Consider the following 18,694-nt stretch of genomic DNA (forward strand, 5'->3'; position numbering starts at 1 on the left):
AAATTCATACTTAAAATTTTTTTTTTCATTTATTGAAGAAAAGATTACAAAATTAGACCCAAGGTTCGATTACAAAATTCAATTACAAAAAAAAGAAGAAAAGTATTACACCGATTGCCAGTCAGCTTCTTCATCACCTTGCTCCAATACGACTTCGATGGTTGGAGCTACTTCAGTGGTTGGAGTAGATTCTGGTGCAGTCGGTGTGTCTTCTTCAATTGGTGCGACGGTCTCCTCAGCAACCTCTTTTTCTAAACTAGGAGGGACGATGCTGCTCAGATCCAAATCCGGATACAACCTCCCGACTGCATCTCTACCATCCTCATATCCGATGTAGTAAGAGACGAATCGTTCTCGAGAATTTCATCCTTAAATTCTTGCAAATCCTTAAAATTCTCGATGGCCAAACTCATACTACCTCTCGTCGACTCAGCTTCTTCTTTCATCGAGGCCGACTCTGCATCGGCCAGTGCCAACTTCTTCATGGTGGCCTGATGCCTCTCACACTCCACTTCAAGCTCCTCGATGCATCCGTCTCTCTCTTCGGAGCCGACTGATGAAATGCTTCTTGCTTTTAATCCGGGACTCAAGAGACGTGATGCTCTGATGAGCTGACTCAAGTTGGCTTTGGAAGCTGTAGGTCGATCGTCATACGGGAGATTTCTTCTTGAAGCATCTTCTCCCATTCAGTTGCTGTCTGGAGTTGTTCAACGATAGTAGTTTTTTCATGTTGACAACCACCACTCTATCCATCCATGCCTGATGAAGCTTGGCGATCTTTCGATATCCGCTCTCTAGAGCGTATATATCATGTGCCCACTGAAAGAAAAGGACAAGTCAAGTCAGATCAAAAAAAAGAAAGAAAAATTTTATTGACTCACCCCAAGCATCGTCGGGTAAAATGAAAAAAATATTTCGGACACAGTTTGAGTTTTCTTGCTCTCCCTATCAGATGGGAGAAGAGCTGCTTTGATAAGCATTTGCTAAGGCTGGATTGGCCAAAGCCGACTCACCAACCGAGATTCGAATGTCGAAGAGAGTCGGATGACCCACCGATGATCCATTGTCGGTGGAAGTAGTCGGCGGCTTCTCCTGCTTTTCAGTCGACAGTCGTTCGCTTGATACTGCCATGAAGTCAATATTTGACTGCGCTCAGACCGCTCCACTAGAGGAATAGCTTGCGCAGCAGCTGATAGTTTCGATTTGGCCGGGACTACAGAATCGGCCCGAACCCCAACTAATGTCGCCATCGATGGTTTTGGTGTGGCATCTTCATCTCTTGTCGTCTCGATTCCAGCTGACGGCACTTCAACCGAAGAAGTGTTGTCAGAGCCAACAATGCTATAATCGGTTCAAAAATCGATACTGATGGAACATCGGACTCCCTTGCAAGTACTGACGGGAGTCGATCCGACTTCTTCTCGATGGTCAGGATGGTCCAGCATCGGCCCTGCTCTCTTCTTGACAGTGTGTAGACGGATCTCGACAGCTGAAACTCGCACTATCGTCTGCATGGCTGCAATCAAAAGATAAGGTTTAGTACAAAATTCAAAGTAAATGAAAAATAAAGCGACCAACCAATTTTGCTATATCTAAAGAAGTTACCAAACTTAGTCCGGCATCATAGAGAGCCTGCTCTATCATTAGTTCTCATTGTGCTGGAACTTTCATGTCTCTAAGTCGGAGAAAGTCTTTCCGATTGATGAGTCGACCCAACTATGCTCGTTAGAGTCATTCGTGGATCACCCCAACGTAAAGGAAAGCCCCAAGCAGATGAAGAAGAAATAAAAAAAAAATTAATTCTTCCACCGATGAATGGATGATAGAAGATCGGAGATGAAAGAAAGATCCTTCCTCGATTGAAAAATCACCATCCCTTGGCTTTGGGATGAGAACGAAGAATAAAAAAGTCCGAAAAAGAGAAGAGCAAGGGTTGGTCGGGATAAGATGACACAACAAAGCGAAGCTAATTATCAGCCGGATGGAGTTTGGAGCCAGCTGAGCAGGATGAAGTTGATAATAATCAAGAAGATTCCAGACAAACTTCGAAATCAGAAATCGAAACCTCAACATAAAAAACAACCTGATCCGAAGAAGGAGAGTTCACTCGCCCATCCAGACCAAAAGCAGAAAGCTGATATTGCTCCAAGATACGATACTATTCTCGAAATCGTTCACATTGGGTCTGGACAAGGAAGAGATTTCCATCTCCGGATCCGAAGGAGAATCGTCGGCCAGATTCTCCAACTGACTATCTCGAGAATTGAGGCTTGCGCCTTCTTACCCTACTTGCCATTGAAAACAAAAGAACCTAGAAGAAGAAGAAGAAGAAAAAAATCTAAAGAAAAAAAATAGAAACTGATCTGAAGCTAGAGTGACGCGAAGAACAGAAACTTCAAGAACCCTCAGCACTTGGGAGACAGAACCTTCTGCTGCGGAGGAGAATGATGAATACAAAAGTGGAAAGTCTAAATGAAAGGACACTATATATATAGGACCTCCGGTGGTTCGAATGAAGTTATTCAAATTAAGACTCTCTCAGATTTCGACATGTGGCTACATCAAAACTGACCATTGATCAGACGGTTGACGCACCTACCCTCAGATTACGCCACCTTACCACTATCCGTATAGCGGCGCTGAACTAATGATATCTGGACACGTAGCCGAAATCAACTGGTTAAAATCGAATCATCTGGACATTGGACTATCTTTTCGAAGCGACACCCTAATAATGATGTTGCAGTTATCGAAATGACAAAATGAATGAAGATCTTTCGATTTCGAAGAATCATTAATGTCGAATCTGGGCTTGAGACAATACGTGGCAACTCCCTTCATCCAACGTGACAACCATGTGACAACATGCATATCAAACTACTTTGGACTTGAGAGTGGGGGCAACTATTAGGGCGATTCAACCGACTTTTCGATTCCGACTTTCGATCGGCCTGATAAGCATGACTTGCCGACTATCAATCGGTTGGCCAACTGACAGTTGGCTATCCATAAATTTGATAGACTCCAACTATGACAACTCAATTGATTTCAGACTAATGATCATCGCATATCAGAATTACCGACCAATGATCATTCGGACTTTCATAACTACCGACATACGATCGACATATCTTGATTACCGACATATAGTCGGTTTATTAAAAACTGTCAGTGCAGAAAGTGCATAATGGCCAAAACATGATCAGTGGTGGGTATAACCACCCATCCCACGATCACATAATATCGAAACAAATGGATCCATGTGTCTAATCGTTACGGACAGTTACCAACTACTCGTCTATAAAAAAGGTAAATGAATAGTATTTGGTAAGGTCTTTTGAAGCTGAAACTTTGTCTCTTTAATTCTCACCTGCTGTTCGCACTCTCCACTGACTTAAGAATCAGAGGTCCCTATCGGATATAATTTCGATCAGTGTAAACTTCATTTTGTAATTACTCTTCACCGGTAATAGGTGCAACAGGGGATTGCCACAACACTACATGTGATAACATCATGAAAAGACCGGATCATGGGCTGGGCTTGGGCCTAGAAAATATCAAAATTTACATAAGTCCGACCTGAAGCCCGATTAAAAATAAATAGAGTCTAAGCCTGAAGCCCACCCACGAATAGGTCTAATCATGAATAACATATAAAATTCTTTGTGCACCGCATGTGGTGTAAAAAATCTGACATGAAGCGCACCGTCTTGTCTGATTGGTCCACGTAGCCACCGCTTCCTAATGTGCATTTAATGTCAGTAGATCGGCTTTTTTTTTAAAAATTTTGTAGGACGAAAATATCCTTCTTAAAAATTATGACATCTTTTCTTAAAAATTAGGATACTCCTTCCCAAAAATTATGACACCCCGCAGAACATGCTAATGGCAGATAAATTTGTAGGATTCATACTATTTTCGCATATATTCACTATTTTTTTTTCTATAGTATTATGATATTTTTTTAAAAAAATTATGATATTCTTTCAAAAAAATTATGACATCATGTTTCAGTTTAGCATTTTCTGTAAGGGGTGCTATAATTTTTGTGAAGGGATGTCATAATTTTAAGAAGGAGTATCATAATTTAAAAAAATATTTTTATCATATAAAATTTTTAAATAAAAAAAATCTGATTTTATTAAAAAAATATTTTTATTATATAATTTTTAAAAAATAATAATTATGTGAATTAATCAAATAAAATAATACACTCGGTGCCGAATCTGCACAAAAATTTTCTCGTACACACACCAAACCGCAGCACACTCAGCGTGACGCTAGGTTGCATAGCTCTATTGATGTACCATAGAGTCGACACCGACTTACCGGTCCAAAGCCCAACCGTATGGCCGAGTTAGGATCTGAACCATCATCTCTCACCAATCGTCACTAAAATCGTGGCAAAATCTTCTCCATCCATCCGTATAAGCTCGTCCAGTCAACTCTAGCCCAGAAAGTTGGGTGTTGGGCACTGGTTGGCGGCCCACTCCCCCCTCCATTTTCTGCACCTTCTGGGGCTAGGGTTCACCTCTGCGATACTAATAAGAAGCTTTGAACCGACCAAGAGAACCCTGCGGCGGTTCTCACGCGGCGGTCCGGCGACGGCGGCGGTCAACGGAGAGAATCGATGGCCTCGCCGGAAACTCCCGCACTGTACTCCGGAGTCCACCGGCAGTCCGCCGCCTTCCGCCTCATGAAGCAAATGGTATTCCTCCCTCCCTCTCTTTCTCTCGATCGCTTTGTTCTATCCAATTATCGATGCAAGAACTTGGGCTGTTATCTTTCGAATTTTTTCGTAAGGCCGATTCGGATAACAAGCCGATCACAAAGATAATATAACAAGAAGAGAAGATGAAATCGATGTCTCCCGGCAATTTGGATATTCGAATATTGTGCTTGTAGGGTCATGTTTCAACATCTTCAGTAGACCATTTTTTCTTAAAAAATTCTTTCTGAAAAGAACTTCATATTACATGGTTGATGATCGTAAAATGCTAAAACAGGCTGTAATTTTGGTTAATATAAAAAGTAGTACTTGATATCTAGCGTATTTCATATAATTATGGGTGTAAAAATGATGAGAATGGCAGTAATTTTAGTTAGCATATTTCATAATAGACAAATAATTATTTTACATGTAATACACGAAAAGGTGTGGTTTTCCTTTCTTGGAGAACCGGTTCAATATGAGTGGTAGATACATGATGTTGTAGTCGGGGATGCAGCAAAAGCGCTCACCTTTACTGCCTTACTGGTGCTGGTTTTGAATAATCTGTCAGCTTATCCCTTTCTCTAACTTACTGCCAATTGACTAACATTTACAGGGTATCTCTAAAAATTCATCTTGGGTTTAATAAAGGTTTTCTTCACTTTATCTAATTGCTCTCTTCTTTCTTTCCATGTTCCACATATCTATAGTCAAGTGTTGGTGTAACCAACCAAATGTCATTGGTTAACAAAGGGTTAATCTTTTACAAATTTGGGTGTCATTGGATGTCTGATGTCTGTGTGATCGTGAGACTCTGACTTCCATTAAGAAGACATATATATTGACAATGAGTCAAGGCATTGACTCTCATCATCAGTTATTGCTAATTAAACTGACATGTTCCAATTTTTTCCCCTCATGTGGACATAAGAAAAATCTTTTATTAATCAAGCATTGAGATCATGTGCCCACAACATTATATGTCTGGGAGTTAGGTTTCATCTAAGGATAATCATTAATGACCATGTTTTGAATGCCTCATCTTCGGACTACTGATACATGGAGAACATTATAAGTTGTCATGCTTATGGATCTGCCAAAAAAATATTGTTTATTCCTTTTGTTAGGATAAAGTTAGCATTTCTTTTTCCCAAACCAAAATGGTCAAAGTCAATATTCTTAGAAATAAATGCACATAATATGCTGCAGCTAGTTCTAATACTAGTTTAATTGTTTTCTGGATTAATTCATTCTTTTTTTGCTTATCATGCAGGGATGGGAAGAGGGTGAGGGCTTGGCAAAGATAAGCAAGGGATTAAAGGATATGTTAGAGTAAAAAACAAACAGGATAATAAAGGTGATCATTAGTATCTCTTTAATGGAAGTGGAAGCTAATTGTTAAGTGACTTCTAATGAGTGTAAGAATGCCAAATCTGAAGTATTTTGGAGTAGAATGTAATTCCTAACTGATAGTTATTGTCTTATTGACAGGTATTGGTGTGGATAACCCTTCTAACAATTGGGTGTTTGACACCTCTCAATTTGACAATATTCTTAAAAGATTGAAAGTGGTAAAGCCTTGTAGTTCTTAAAGCGAAGGGTTACTTGTGAATTTCTTGAAACATGTTTCTTTGAGTTTATTCTAGGTCATCTTCCAATGTCTTTGACAAAATTTGCTTTGTCTTATGATCTTTTCTGCAAGTGCAGCAAATAGCTGAACCGGAAGAGAAAGGTATTGTAATATTGAATTGTTGGATTGAAGCCTTTTTATTATCTCCAGTCATATTGGGATTACATTCATTTGCAGAAGCTTTGGAAACGAAAGAAGTTTATGTGAAATCTGGAAATGATAGATCAGAAGTGAATCCAGTTCCTAAGGTTACCCGGCCACAGGGAAGGTTGATTCAATAACACCTAGTTTGTTTTCTTCTTTATACATGTAGTTTGCTTTTATGTTGTATATATTACTTTGAGGTTTTAACCAGGTATAAGAAAAGAGAGAGCGGGAAGATTGTGAATGCATATTCAGAAAAGGATCTTCAAGGAATTCTTGTAAGTGCTCAACCCTCTCCTGTTTATAAATTTGATCATTCTTTTTTCTGCATGTTCTGTCAAACTAGTTATTTCAAAAATTTTTCTTGTTTGTGTAATTATTATGTTAATAATACACACATACAAACATAGATAACATGCATATGCACATACATGCATACCTATGCACATGTATTTCTGTATATGTGTGTAAGTATATTAGTGCGCCAATGCGGGTGTTCACATTCTCAAAATAACCCTTTCCCAAAATATTCCTGTAATAACTACTTGAATACAATTTCCTTCCAAAAAACCCCATATTTTTCTAAGTTTTGCCAATGATTATGAGTCTCGATGGATGGAAACCTAATCTCAACTGATTACTGGTGCTTTACAAACTCCTCGATCCTAATCTCTCTGTAAGTCATCATAATCCTAAACCCATCCAACTCCCAAAATACCCCTAGTCTAATTAATCTACCTCTCTATATAACTCAACAACAAAAGGCTTTCTCCCTTTGGAAAAGACATTGGTGTCTATCTGACTCAACCTTTCTCATTTGTATATACTGTTTGCTCTTTGATCACTTCAAATCAGGCTTTTGGATTACTATTCCCATGTATTTATACTTTTGAGAAACTAGTGAATATCCAACCAAAATCCTGTCTTTGTTGGTCTCCCACTTTTGGTTCAACCCAATCTTAAACCAGCTTGATGTTGCTAATCCCACAACTAGATTTCACTAACAACAGGATGTGGGTGAGTCTCTTGTTGAAGATGGGACCATGGGATTTTGGACTTGTGGGTTTGCTCCAAAATTGATGCTGATGCTGGTTTCAAATTGCTAGATTTTCGTATGAATCCCACCCCATCCCATCTCCTCCTCCCCCCCTCCAGCCCTTATTTGTTTTGGGTGAGGGGCTTAGTTTTCTTTGCTTTTATCTTGTAGTCAAGTGGTAGAGAATGTATTAAAAAACAATATAAGCATGTGTAGCACAAACAAAGGCAGCTGTAAAAGGTAAAACTATCTTTGTTAATGACTATGGAAAGATGATAACAGACCTAAGATAACCTGGATGGAAATTGTGTGAGATGATTTGGAAGACTTCGACATGACAAGTCATATCTTCAAAATAGATAGTGAAGAAGGATTCATAAAACCAACCTCATATATTCAGGATGTGACTTGTTAGTTATAGATTTGCTATTTTATCTAGATATACTAATCATGATAGCAGTAACAGTAAAAAAATATTCTCTAATTATAGCTGGATCACAACTTCAATTCATCCTTTGTCGGTTAAAATTCTTTACTAATGTGATATGATATGTCAGCCAGATCCCAGCAGTTTGACATCGTCTAGAGTCTAACTTGAATTTTTTCCTTAAAAAATTGGATTTATATGACATAATTGATTTTTAATTTGACATAAGCAGGGAAATAAAGCTGAAGAAAATTGCCAGGCAAAAAAAAATCTAAATAGTGAACCCACATCATTAGAAGCATCTGATTCTCTTATTTTTCAAGAGGAAGGTACGTAGTTTAATATGCATGCTTAGTTGTGCTTTCAAGATTTCCTTGCTCTTGTTATTGTTTACTTTTTTATATAACTAGATAAACTCTCTTGTTAAGACAGAATATGATTTATTTGCTGGCTCAAGATTCATCCATGTCATGATTATCATAAAATTAACCACCTGATGTTTCATATTTGATTCTATTTTACATGTCTCTACTTCACTTTTTAATGGTTGTGGTTTACAGTTTGTTTAAATAAACATAATGATTTGAATTACTTGCTGCATCCTGCAGAGAATATTATTTTATAAAATATCTCTTTGAATTATGTTTGAGTTTTTCAAACTTTCTAAACTTTGGAGTACATGCCTTTAAAGACATGTAGATTGTGATTTTTTTGATTCATTGGTCTGCTGTGCCTCTTTTTGTATCTTGTTTTATGCATACCATTCATTTCTTATCTGCTGATGCATTGGTAAAAAGCTCAAACATTTGATTACAATCATAAGGCGGCTTAGCAAATTATCATTAACTGTATGGATTCTCAATTTATATAGTTCATCATTTATTTACATGTCTTACCATGTATTTTTATGAGATGTAGGCATCATAGAAAAGCAGTCAACTTGAACCCAATTCATTTAATAAATGGGTTAATAACTCGAACTCATCCAAAATACTGGCCAGGTTGGTCATGTAGAAGTTGACATGATTAATCTACTTAACTGGCTTCACACGCTTAAACCAAGCTCATACAATTGTCAAATATGAACCTGGTTAATCTATTAACCAATGTTATTCAGTAATCCATATTCGGTAATAAACATAACTTTCACATATAGTCATATCAATAGAGTTGAATGGGTTTACAATGGGTCACTTTTCAAGTCCGGGTTGTAAATGTGTATCCCTTGATTTTTAAATTGGTCAATTAAGGTTGGGAGGGTCAATCCCTAAACACAAAATCCAAACTCATTTAATAAATGGCCTAGCTGTGTTAATCTGTTTGTGACCTGAACCAGTTATCTCTGATCCAACTTGTCCACCCCTAGTTCTCCAAATATTGATCAATTTAAGAGGCCACACTCCCAGAACCAATTTGGTAGGAGAGTGTTAGCTGTAATTTCTCTTTTTCTCTTTTTGTTTTATTTTTTGGGTGGTGGTACACACCAGGGGGTGGGGTGTTGCCATGCTGGTCTGGAAGTGAGAATTGAGGCTGCTTTAGATATTCTGGAGAGCTACCTGATTGATGTCTCATGCCCTGAGTGTGTAGTTCTACCTTTGTTTGTGTTTGCCTGCATTTTTCAATCCTACTGATACCTGCATTTTTCAATCCTACTGACTACAAGACCTATAAATTGCCCTGAGTTGTAGGTTTTGTTGCATTGGTAATATTGTTGGTGCAATGAAGTTGTGCACGACTTGAATTGATGGCTGAATTTTGTAGCTTAGTTATTTTCATCATCATGCCATTTATCCAGGCAATTAATTTCTTTCTGCTGCCATGATGTGTGGTTCTTCTTGGTATTCCCCTGGCTTGGCTTTATGTTATTTCCTTTGTTCTTTTTTTCTAGTTGTGCATTCTGGGACAGGCCTCAAAGATGAAGATGTGCACTGGTGGGGTCACAAACATGGGTTTGTTTCAGGAGGTTTTCTTGGAACACAGTTTATTCCTACTAAATCCTGCCAATCAGTAGATTCTTGGTGTCTTGCTTTAAATAAGCGGAAAATGTTTGCCGAGGAAGACCAAGAAAACCTTTATAAACTTGTTCAGGTTGTTCCTCCATTCATAGATTAACTTTCTAGAATTACAGCTTTATCTAAACTGGAACTGAGGAGGCTGTTGGATTAGTTTTACCTCATATCAAATAAATCTCTTTGCTTAATATATGCATATTTCTTGTAGTTTTGTGATTTGAGATTTGAACATTACTTTTTATTATGCATATTAAGATATGCATTGCCTATATCTGACAAATCTTTTTTTTTTGTTCTTTTTATGTTGAAAGTTGAACAGTGCATTGTGTTGGTGTAAGGTTTATTCAATGGCCTTTTCATTTCTGTATTTCAATTTTATTTATGTATGGATTGAGATACTGCTTTGATGTCAAAGTATGTATATAGAAATCTCCTCCTCCTCTACTGAATTTTGATAGAACTTTTATTCATGTGACCTATATGATTTTGTATGAGACCATCATTTTATAGAAACTTGATTAGGTGTTTGGTTGGTAAATTCATTCAAAGCTTGTAGGAAATCACATAAGGCACATTGAGGGCATCATGTATTGAGAGTCTTTATGAATGACCAATCCTTCTATTTGGGACGTATGTAAGCATGATGACAGATTTTTTCATCTCCAGTTTGGATATGGTTAATCTTTTGTTATCCATGTTCAGGGCTAATATGGAATCATCCAAAAATTGATGTGGTGGAATTTGGTGCTGGTGGAACATCTGCAATGATTTTTCCCAATAACACTTTGATCCCATATTAGAAAATACAGTATAGATTTATTGAGATACAATGTTTTCATTGCCACTGCACATCCTTGATTTTAGCTTGTCCAATTCCTTGAGTTGTGCCATAGTTTCTCCATTGCATGTGCTACTTTCTCATGAGCCTGATGATTAACATTTTCGTGGCATTTCCTTAATTTAGCTGTATCATGTAATGCTGGATTTGGTTGTATGGCTCTGATGCTCTTGTATCTATTCCTAGATACTTGTCAATCCCTAGTGTTTTTGTTGGTATTTTTTTCCCCTTTATATTGGCCATAAGCATCTAGAAGTGCTTTGTGATTCATGCCTTCCATATGTTAGGACTTTTTAAAATTTAATCAATTTGCTTGGTCCTAAATGTTCAATGGATTAAAGTTGTATTCTTGTGCTTAGGTTGATTGTGCTTGTAATCGTAGATATTTGCATGCCCATCTTTTTCCTGGGAAAATACCAAGGTTAATGAGACACCAACACCCAGTAAAGGGCTAACTTTGATGTGGATGGTAGACGTTATAAAAATCATTTCCATGTCTTCCTGAAAAAGTTAACCAAACAATCACAGTAATTGAAACTATGTTTTGTGTACCTACACTAAAATGATGAGATTTTACCTTTTTTCTTTTTCAATTGACTCAGTTCACACTACCTCCGCTGTCAATATACATTTCAGATTGTTCTGCAATGATAGTACTCCTATTTAAACTTTAACCTCTATATGCAACTATTTGTTCAATATTTGTTTATTTTATATGTGCAGTCAACCACCTCTATATATCAAGAGAAATCCATTCACATGACCCTTTGAAACCTTCAACTACTTGTAATCCTATTCATAATATATATATATATATATATATATATATATATATATATATATATATTATATATATATTTATTATATATTATATTGGCTGAGCTCCTCAAATTCTGGAAACTTTCATGTCATCAGAAATTTAAAGACTCTTAAATGAGGAAATCATTTTATATTGACCTTCTCCACTACACTTGGAAAAGTTGCAATATGAGATCTCACCACTCCAGTATTGCTCTTCATTAGTTGTTTGCAACAATTGCCTTTTCCTTGGACAGTGCATTCTTGCATAGTTTCTGGATTTATCTTACTAGATTCATTTTCAATGGACAAACCATGTGGTTGGTCTGAGATTTAAACCTGTGTTATCTTAAAGAACATTGTGCCAAAGCCCTACGTAGCTTAGAAGCTGTCTGGTAGGCTTGATCAATAATAGTAGGACTAGAAAAACAGAACCAACTCACTAATAATATTAAGAGGACCATTCATACAGGAACAAACGATGTTGGCCATTATCCTTCATATTATTTTGGCTTGTCAATTTATTCAAGTGTCTAATTTTCTCTACTGATTGATTACTTTTTTCAAGTTGAAGCAATCCCTCAAATGTCTCTGCCTTAAAAGGAGCCGACGTAATTTTTTTCATATACCAAAACTGAATTAACCTCATCATGTAATTCTCCCTGCCTTGAAAAGGAACTCCACACTTCATTATTACTGTGGTACCACTTGTATTGATTGCCATGACAAATGACCAATTAACAATACTATCACTACGTGTCCAAGAAAAGTCTGTTAAAATTAGGCATGCATTTTTTGAGATATTATTCATAGGTGGCCAATAATGATTTACAGAATGCCAATCATGAGTGGTGATTTTCCACATTAGTGCTGCTATTAAATTTTGACATGCGATTCACTGTTTTCAGGCTAAAGCTACATCAGGAAAGCAGGGACTTGGCATCAAGGATCGCCCAGGAAGATTGCTGGTAGCCATTGGAAAGGGAAAAAAACATCATTTGGTGACAATGATGATGAAAATTCTGCTGATTCCAGTTGCTTGACAAAGCGTAAGCGGAGTGAAGAAGTGGAAGAGGGAGTTGATGTTGAACCTAAGATTAAGCTAAAAAAGCTGTGCAAACAGCTTCTGCACCAGGTCAAAATGTTGGATAAGTTTTGTAGTTGCATGTTTGCATAGCACATGTAGCTGACATGAGTTGTTTCAGGCTCCTTCTCGGTCACTGAAATTGAAGCAGCTTAGAGTACTCGTTGAGGCACATTCTGGATCTATCTTCTCCAACTTTTCTTCGAAGCATGATGCTCTTTCATACTTGAAGGCAAAGGTATTTCCATGAATTATTTAAAGTTAGTGTTTTCTGAAAAATAGTCTAAAGCTACAGGGAACTGCGCTTTTAGTTTTTACTCCATAGGTTCTTGAACTTCAGATAAGATGTAACTTTAAATGGTCTTTAAATTAGAACTTTGAACTAAATAACCAGGTCATATAACCATAAGAAAAAAACTTATCGATTTGAGATTGTCTGATGGAGGTTTGAGACTAATAAAGCTTTTGCTTCTGATTGCTGGTGGTGATAAAGGTAAAGTAGGCTGAAAACTCTAGATCTGAGTGCTGGTTGGCAAACTAGGCTTCACTTTAACCCTTCTAGTAATGTTGTCCTCAAGTGTGGGAAATCTGGGTTGTGGGTTGTACAGGTTGTGATCCCATGCAAAATTTTGTAGACCCTCATGAGGTGTGAGGTCTGTAGAACTATAAGAAACTCCAAGGTACTTATGGGGTGGATGCACCTATTGGTAGCGGTAATCTCAGCAATGAGCTTCTCTAGGTTTTTGATCATTTTGGGATTGTGAATGAGGCTTATCATTCTCCTACCATCCTCCCAATCAATCCCTTTAATAGGATTAGGGTTTAGTAAATCCTCTGAACTCTCCTCATGTGGCATAGGTCTCACAAGGAAAATGATGATCTCAATTGCCTGTAAACAATTTCCAGGATCTTGCATACATTTGAGAGGGACCCTATGCAGTTGTAATTGCCCTTTTACAAATCAGTCATAACACCTTTGAGGTTGTCTGCTATAGGTTGTGATGGTTGTGGACTAAATTTGATACCAAATATGGTACAAGACAGCCTAGGAGGAAGATTTTGTGTGCATCTGTAAGATGGTGCAATGCAAAAACAATCAATGGGTGGAAGAAAATCTAAGGATAAATTATCAAATAGCATGTTAACATCGAACAGGCTGATACCTGACATATAAGAAAATGAAAACTCTAATATGCAACATAATCTAGTTTTTGGTGGACTAGACCTGTTCATGTGCCTTGCTGCGCTGGCTTTGTCCAAAGGCTAATGCAATTTACTTAGGCCTGGGCCATGTCTTTGGGCATACTTTTCAGGCCCAAGTCCAGCCCTTACTCAGGCTTCAGGCTTGGGACAAACCTCAAGTTTTCTGACCATTTTTTAATTTTAAAAATGCTTAAAAATACTTTAAAAAATGCTTTATATGAATAACTAAATATTGCCAAGAGCAACTTCAGTGCTTAATAACCAAAATAAGTACTTAAGATTCTAGATCTTCTCCATTGAGCTTACATATCAATAACAATTTTCATTAAGTCTACAAAATAAGGTTTGCCATACGTGCCGAACCGGCCGGTACATCCGTCTCGTACCAGACCGACGGAGAACTGACACGATTCGGCTGGTAAAATCGGTACACCGGCGGTACCGAAGAAAAAAGAGTGAAAAGTGAGAAAGAGAGAGAGGAGGGGAGGGAGGGAGGTGGGAGCCGCCGGAGGCCGGCGGTGGCCGCTGCGGCCGTCGGAGGGTTTCGAGCCCATATCACCCAATAGGACTTTCAAGAGAGCAAGAAAGAGAGAGAGAGCGCTCGGAGGGGGGCGGGGAACCTACCGGACAGACTGCCTCATTGCAGGCTCCGATGGCCAACGAGCCGACGGCCTGAGGGCGGTCAGCGGGCAGAGCCCTCCGCGGCTCCGTCTCCTTTTTCGAAACAGACGACTTGTTTCGATTTTTTTTTTTTTTAAACTTATTGTTTTTTTTTTTTTTTTAAAATCATGAATCGGCAACGAGTTGCCGACTTAAGAATTTTTTTTAAAAAAAAAAAAATCGTAAAGCCGGCAAATCGTTTGCCGACTTCACTTAAAACCATATTTTTTTTAAAAAATTTGGGAAACAAGGGCAATGCCCCTGTTTCACGCCTGCGGCGTCGCGCGCGTGGACTGTGCTCTCCGACAGCCAGTCGGAGGCCATCCGGCGGCCCCGCCGGCTCTTCCCCTCCCTCTTTTTTTTTCTTCTTCTCTCTCTCTCTATTTCTCTTTTTTTTCTTCCGGTTTGGGTCGTCGGTTCGCTATGGTATGAAACCATACCGAACCGTACCACGCAGCCGAAACACCGACGGTACCGGTTCAGCATACCTTGCTACAAATATATCAAACATAACCTAATGATACCAAAAAAAAAAAAAACATCATGACAATAACATATTGAGGGCCATTAAACTACGTGTCACCATTCTTGAAGCCAGTTTTTATTTGTGTAGAGCAAACATCAAGAGATTCAACACCTACAAAAATGAAAACAATTATCACATAAGTTGAATAGAAAGAACCTAGGGTTAAAGAAAATTCAGGCTAGACTAGGCTTTAACCCCTAAAACTTGAGTCCAGGCCGTTTGATAGATGGGCTTATTTTCCAAGTCTGGGCCAGCCCACTGAGCCTAAAACCTCTGCCCAAGTCCACCCAAAATGTTCGGGCTTGAGCGGGCTAGGCTGGCCCCTAGGCCATGAACAAGTCTTCTATGGACTGACATGATGATTCAAGATGGAAGGACTGATTTCTGATTAATATTATTTTAGTAACTATAACATTGACTTTAATGTAGAAAAGAAATGGAGGATCAATTTCAAATGCACTGGTATGTGCTCATAACTTGGTCATTTCCTACAAGGATGCAAGTATTAACTCCATTCTCAAACATTTTTGTTGCTCATAGATCCTCCACAAGAGCAACCATCCAGAATAACTAGTCGGTCCAACTGTTTTTCTGGCCTGGGGGAGGCCAGCTGCTATTGTAGTCATTGTCACAACTAGTTCTGACAGATCTGGTGCAAAGAGAAATGGGATGGGCTTGGAGCTTGTATGTGCGGCCAGCAAGGGTAAGGGTTAAATATGTATAGGAAAAATGGATGAACATAGAACAAAGGAAAAGACTGTCAGGAGGAAAAGAAGAACTTTGAATACTTATAGTTTCTCCAGAGGTGTTGCATCTGAGCTTGTATCATGTGAAGGAGGATTTCAGAGGGAAAAGGACCTCCTTCATTGCTGAAGATTCATGAAAACCAACGAACTGAAGGATGGCACTTTAAAGATTGAAAGGTACTTATAAATGAATTTCAATCATGTCATATCTCACTTTTAAGGAACAGAAGTCAAAACTAAGCCCGAAAAAAGAAAGAATTGATCTCTGACTCTGACAATAAATCGAAGTCCAAGAAAATTTAAATTCGGCCTTCAGCTGTCTGAGGAAGCTTTCTGATCAACTCTTGAGCCACTTAACTTCAAGTCACCGAGTTGCTTTCAACATCAACAGCAATGGTCTGTCATCAACATACATAGGTCCCTATCATATTTTCTCAAAGTTGGGGCTTGGTTTTTGAGCTATCATGCGTGGCTAAATTTCAAGATATAAATATTGGGTGATAGATGGGGCTTCGCTCTATTCTCGCTTGGTTTAGGCTGGAAGATTTTCTTTTGGAAATTTTGTGTGTTTTTTGTCATAGAACACAAGCCCTTCCATTCCAAAATGTTGTGTGATGATACATGGCTGGCCATTTGCATGCTCATTTTAGGCCTTGACAGCTGCTCTTGCTGGCTTGCTGCCAGAATTATTGCTTGTTGATGCTAAATGACTAGATATCATGTATTTCGCAACAGGTTGTTTCTCTTATCTAGGCCTAAGTGGAGTGCCTCAAAAGGAATGTAGGGCTGTTCTTTCCAGCTTGTCCTGGTTTACAAACACAATGGTACAGTTATCATATTGAAAGAAAAGTTTCTTAAGATATGTATAGGCACCAAATGCCTGCACCACTTCTTGAGTTCTTTCATGGGTCATATGTTGTGTTGATTTTTTCCTCTGATTGCTGGCCATAATATAGTCATCTTGTCACTTGAGGGGTTGTACATTTGGTAGAGGGTGCTAGTCCACAGCATGTTTGCCAGTGCATTGTAGGATGATGGAGCTGTATTTGTACTGGAGGGTTCAAGAAATAGACTTGATCCATTACTGATGCAGTTGAATATCTTCTTTGTATATCTTCTTTGTTAACCATGAAGCAGATCAGGTCTAACTACTAGAGAATAGCCCACTAATCTTTGCAAGCATTCTTGCTACCATACTCACATAATTATGGAAACACAAGATATCTTATTTCTTGGTTTCGTATTGCCAAATAGCAGAGTTGGACATGGAACATTTCATGGACAAACTTGCTCTTGAAGTGGAAATGCTAAGAAGCTCAGGCCACATCATGGAATTCCAGGGAGGCCATCATCCATGGACAAAAACATGCGTGAATTCCTCCTTATTTTGGAACAGGGACATGTAAAGGCTGTCTAGTTTAAAGTTAAATAGCTAACAACCAACCAAGATTGCTCTTGCTGATGAGCACATGTAAATTTTTCTTTCTTCTGTGGGACAAGTTTGTGTTCGTTGTGTGACAACTAGTTCTAGTTTTCAAGGATAAGACAAATCTCCTTGGAAATGAGTTAGTTATTCCTGAAAAACAGGGATTAGTTGTGTCTCTGGCTGTCACAATCTCTTTGAACTGCTCCCATTACATAGTTTTAAGACAAAACCCATCCAGGAAGATCTTACTGCAGCAATAAGATTTCCGACACGCAAGCATCCAAACAGGCATGGATGACTGGTGCAAGGACACCTGCTCATCAGGTATTGGACTATTGGGTTATAAATGTCTGGTGGAAAATTTTGTGAGCTGCTGAATATTCTCAATAGAGCTGCTGTTCCAGAACTAGAAGGAGAACATTTGCGATGATTAACATGCTTGTTTTTGTATCTCAAAAAGTGATTCCTTTCCCTAGATGGTGATGGTTGCTTGGGTGTATGCTTCATGACTGGCTAACATTTTATTTGCGGTCTGCCATTAATGTACCTCAACTGAGAGGTGGTGAAATGTGTGGCAGCAGATGACAGTTGTGGAGTATGTTACTTCCATCTAATCATGTTACAATGCCTTGGTCTTCTTGCGTGTGTGCTATGCATTTTCTTCTCTTTGTCAACCTGTCTATCCAAAGCATTCAAATTTGTTTTTTCTATTGTTCTATGCACATGTAATTGCATTCTTCTATTTCCACACAAAAGTCTAGCAGAATGTGTTAAAAATCTGTTTACGTTGTTTATGGAGCAAATCATTATTGTCAAGGATTTATTGTCAGAGAGAGAACCATGTGTTACTATAAAAATTGCATTTATTTTCTTATCATTACATGGCGTTCTTTTCTTTGATTGCAGTTAGAAGGCAGCAGGACATTCCGTGTGGAGGGTAAAAAAGTGAGTCTCGCTTCATGAAAGAGAGATTTTGCCTATCATGATGAAAAGATTCTGTAACGATGTATGTGATTGATTTATTTATTTTTATCAAGTACATAATATGGAGTAGTCTCTCTATGAGAGACCAAAAATTTTGTTAGGGACAAGGAAATGGTTGTGGCATGATGCATAAAATTAGCAGTTATTTAGTATTTACGCATTCTATGAAAGATAAAATGAGAAACATCCATGAAAATTTTGCTAGTGAATATTCTATGCTTTTGCAGCAATTTGTTTATATTCTATTTTTTTTTGCATTTTGCAGTCTGAAATTTTGCTTTTGGCTGAATTGTACAATTTGTCTATTGTTTATAATACATTTATTGGCATTTTGCCAGCCAATTTCTTATCCTGATAATATATCCTTGGTTTCCAAGGTCCTTTGTCCTTACTCCAGTTCGGCCAGATGATTATGAATAATGATCCAGGGGATTAGGAGGGGGCCCAGTTCTCGTGATATGTGGCACGG

General features: G+C 38.2%; 1 protein-coding gene across 1 annotated transcript; it reads left to right on the forward strand.

Annotated features, from left to right (window-relative positions):
- Positions 1–4,482: 4,482 nt before the first annotated feature.
- Positions 4,483–18,434, forward strand: LOC105054209 (G-patch domain-containing protein 1). Its single transcript, XM_010935674.4, is given in 13 exon segments — positions 4,483–4,708; positions 5,985–6,003; positions 6,006–6,068; positions 6,203–6,282; positions 6,419–6,443; positions 6,519–6,609; positions 6,697–6,763; positions 8,181–8,277; positions 9,837–10,036; positions 12,505–12,550; positions 12,553–12,731; positions 12,802–12,918; positions 18,148–18,434. Coding segments are annotated over 13 exon segments (1,119 nt in total). The 5' UTR covers positions 4,483–4,630; the 3' UTR covers positions 18,205–18,434.
- The last annotated feature ends 260 nt before the right edge of the window (positions 18,435–18,694 follow it).

Source organism: Elaeis guineensis, chromosome 11 (genome assembly GCF_000442705.2).
Source record: "Elaeis guineensis isolate ETL-2024a chromosome 11, EG11, whole genome shotgun sequence".
NCBI lineage: Eukaryota > Viridiplantae > Streptophyta > Magnoliopsida > Arecales > Arecaceae > Elaeis > Elaeis guineensis.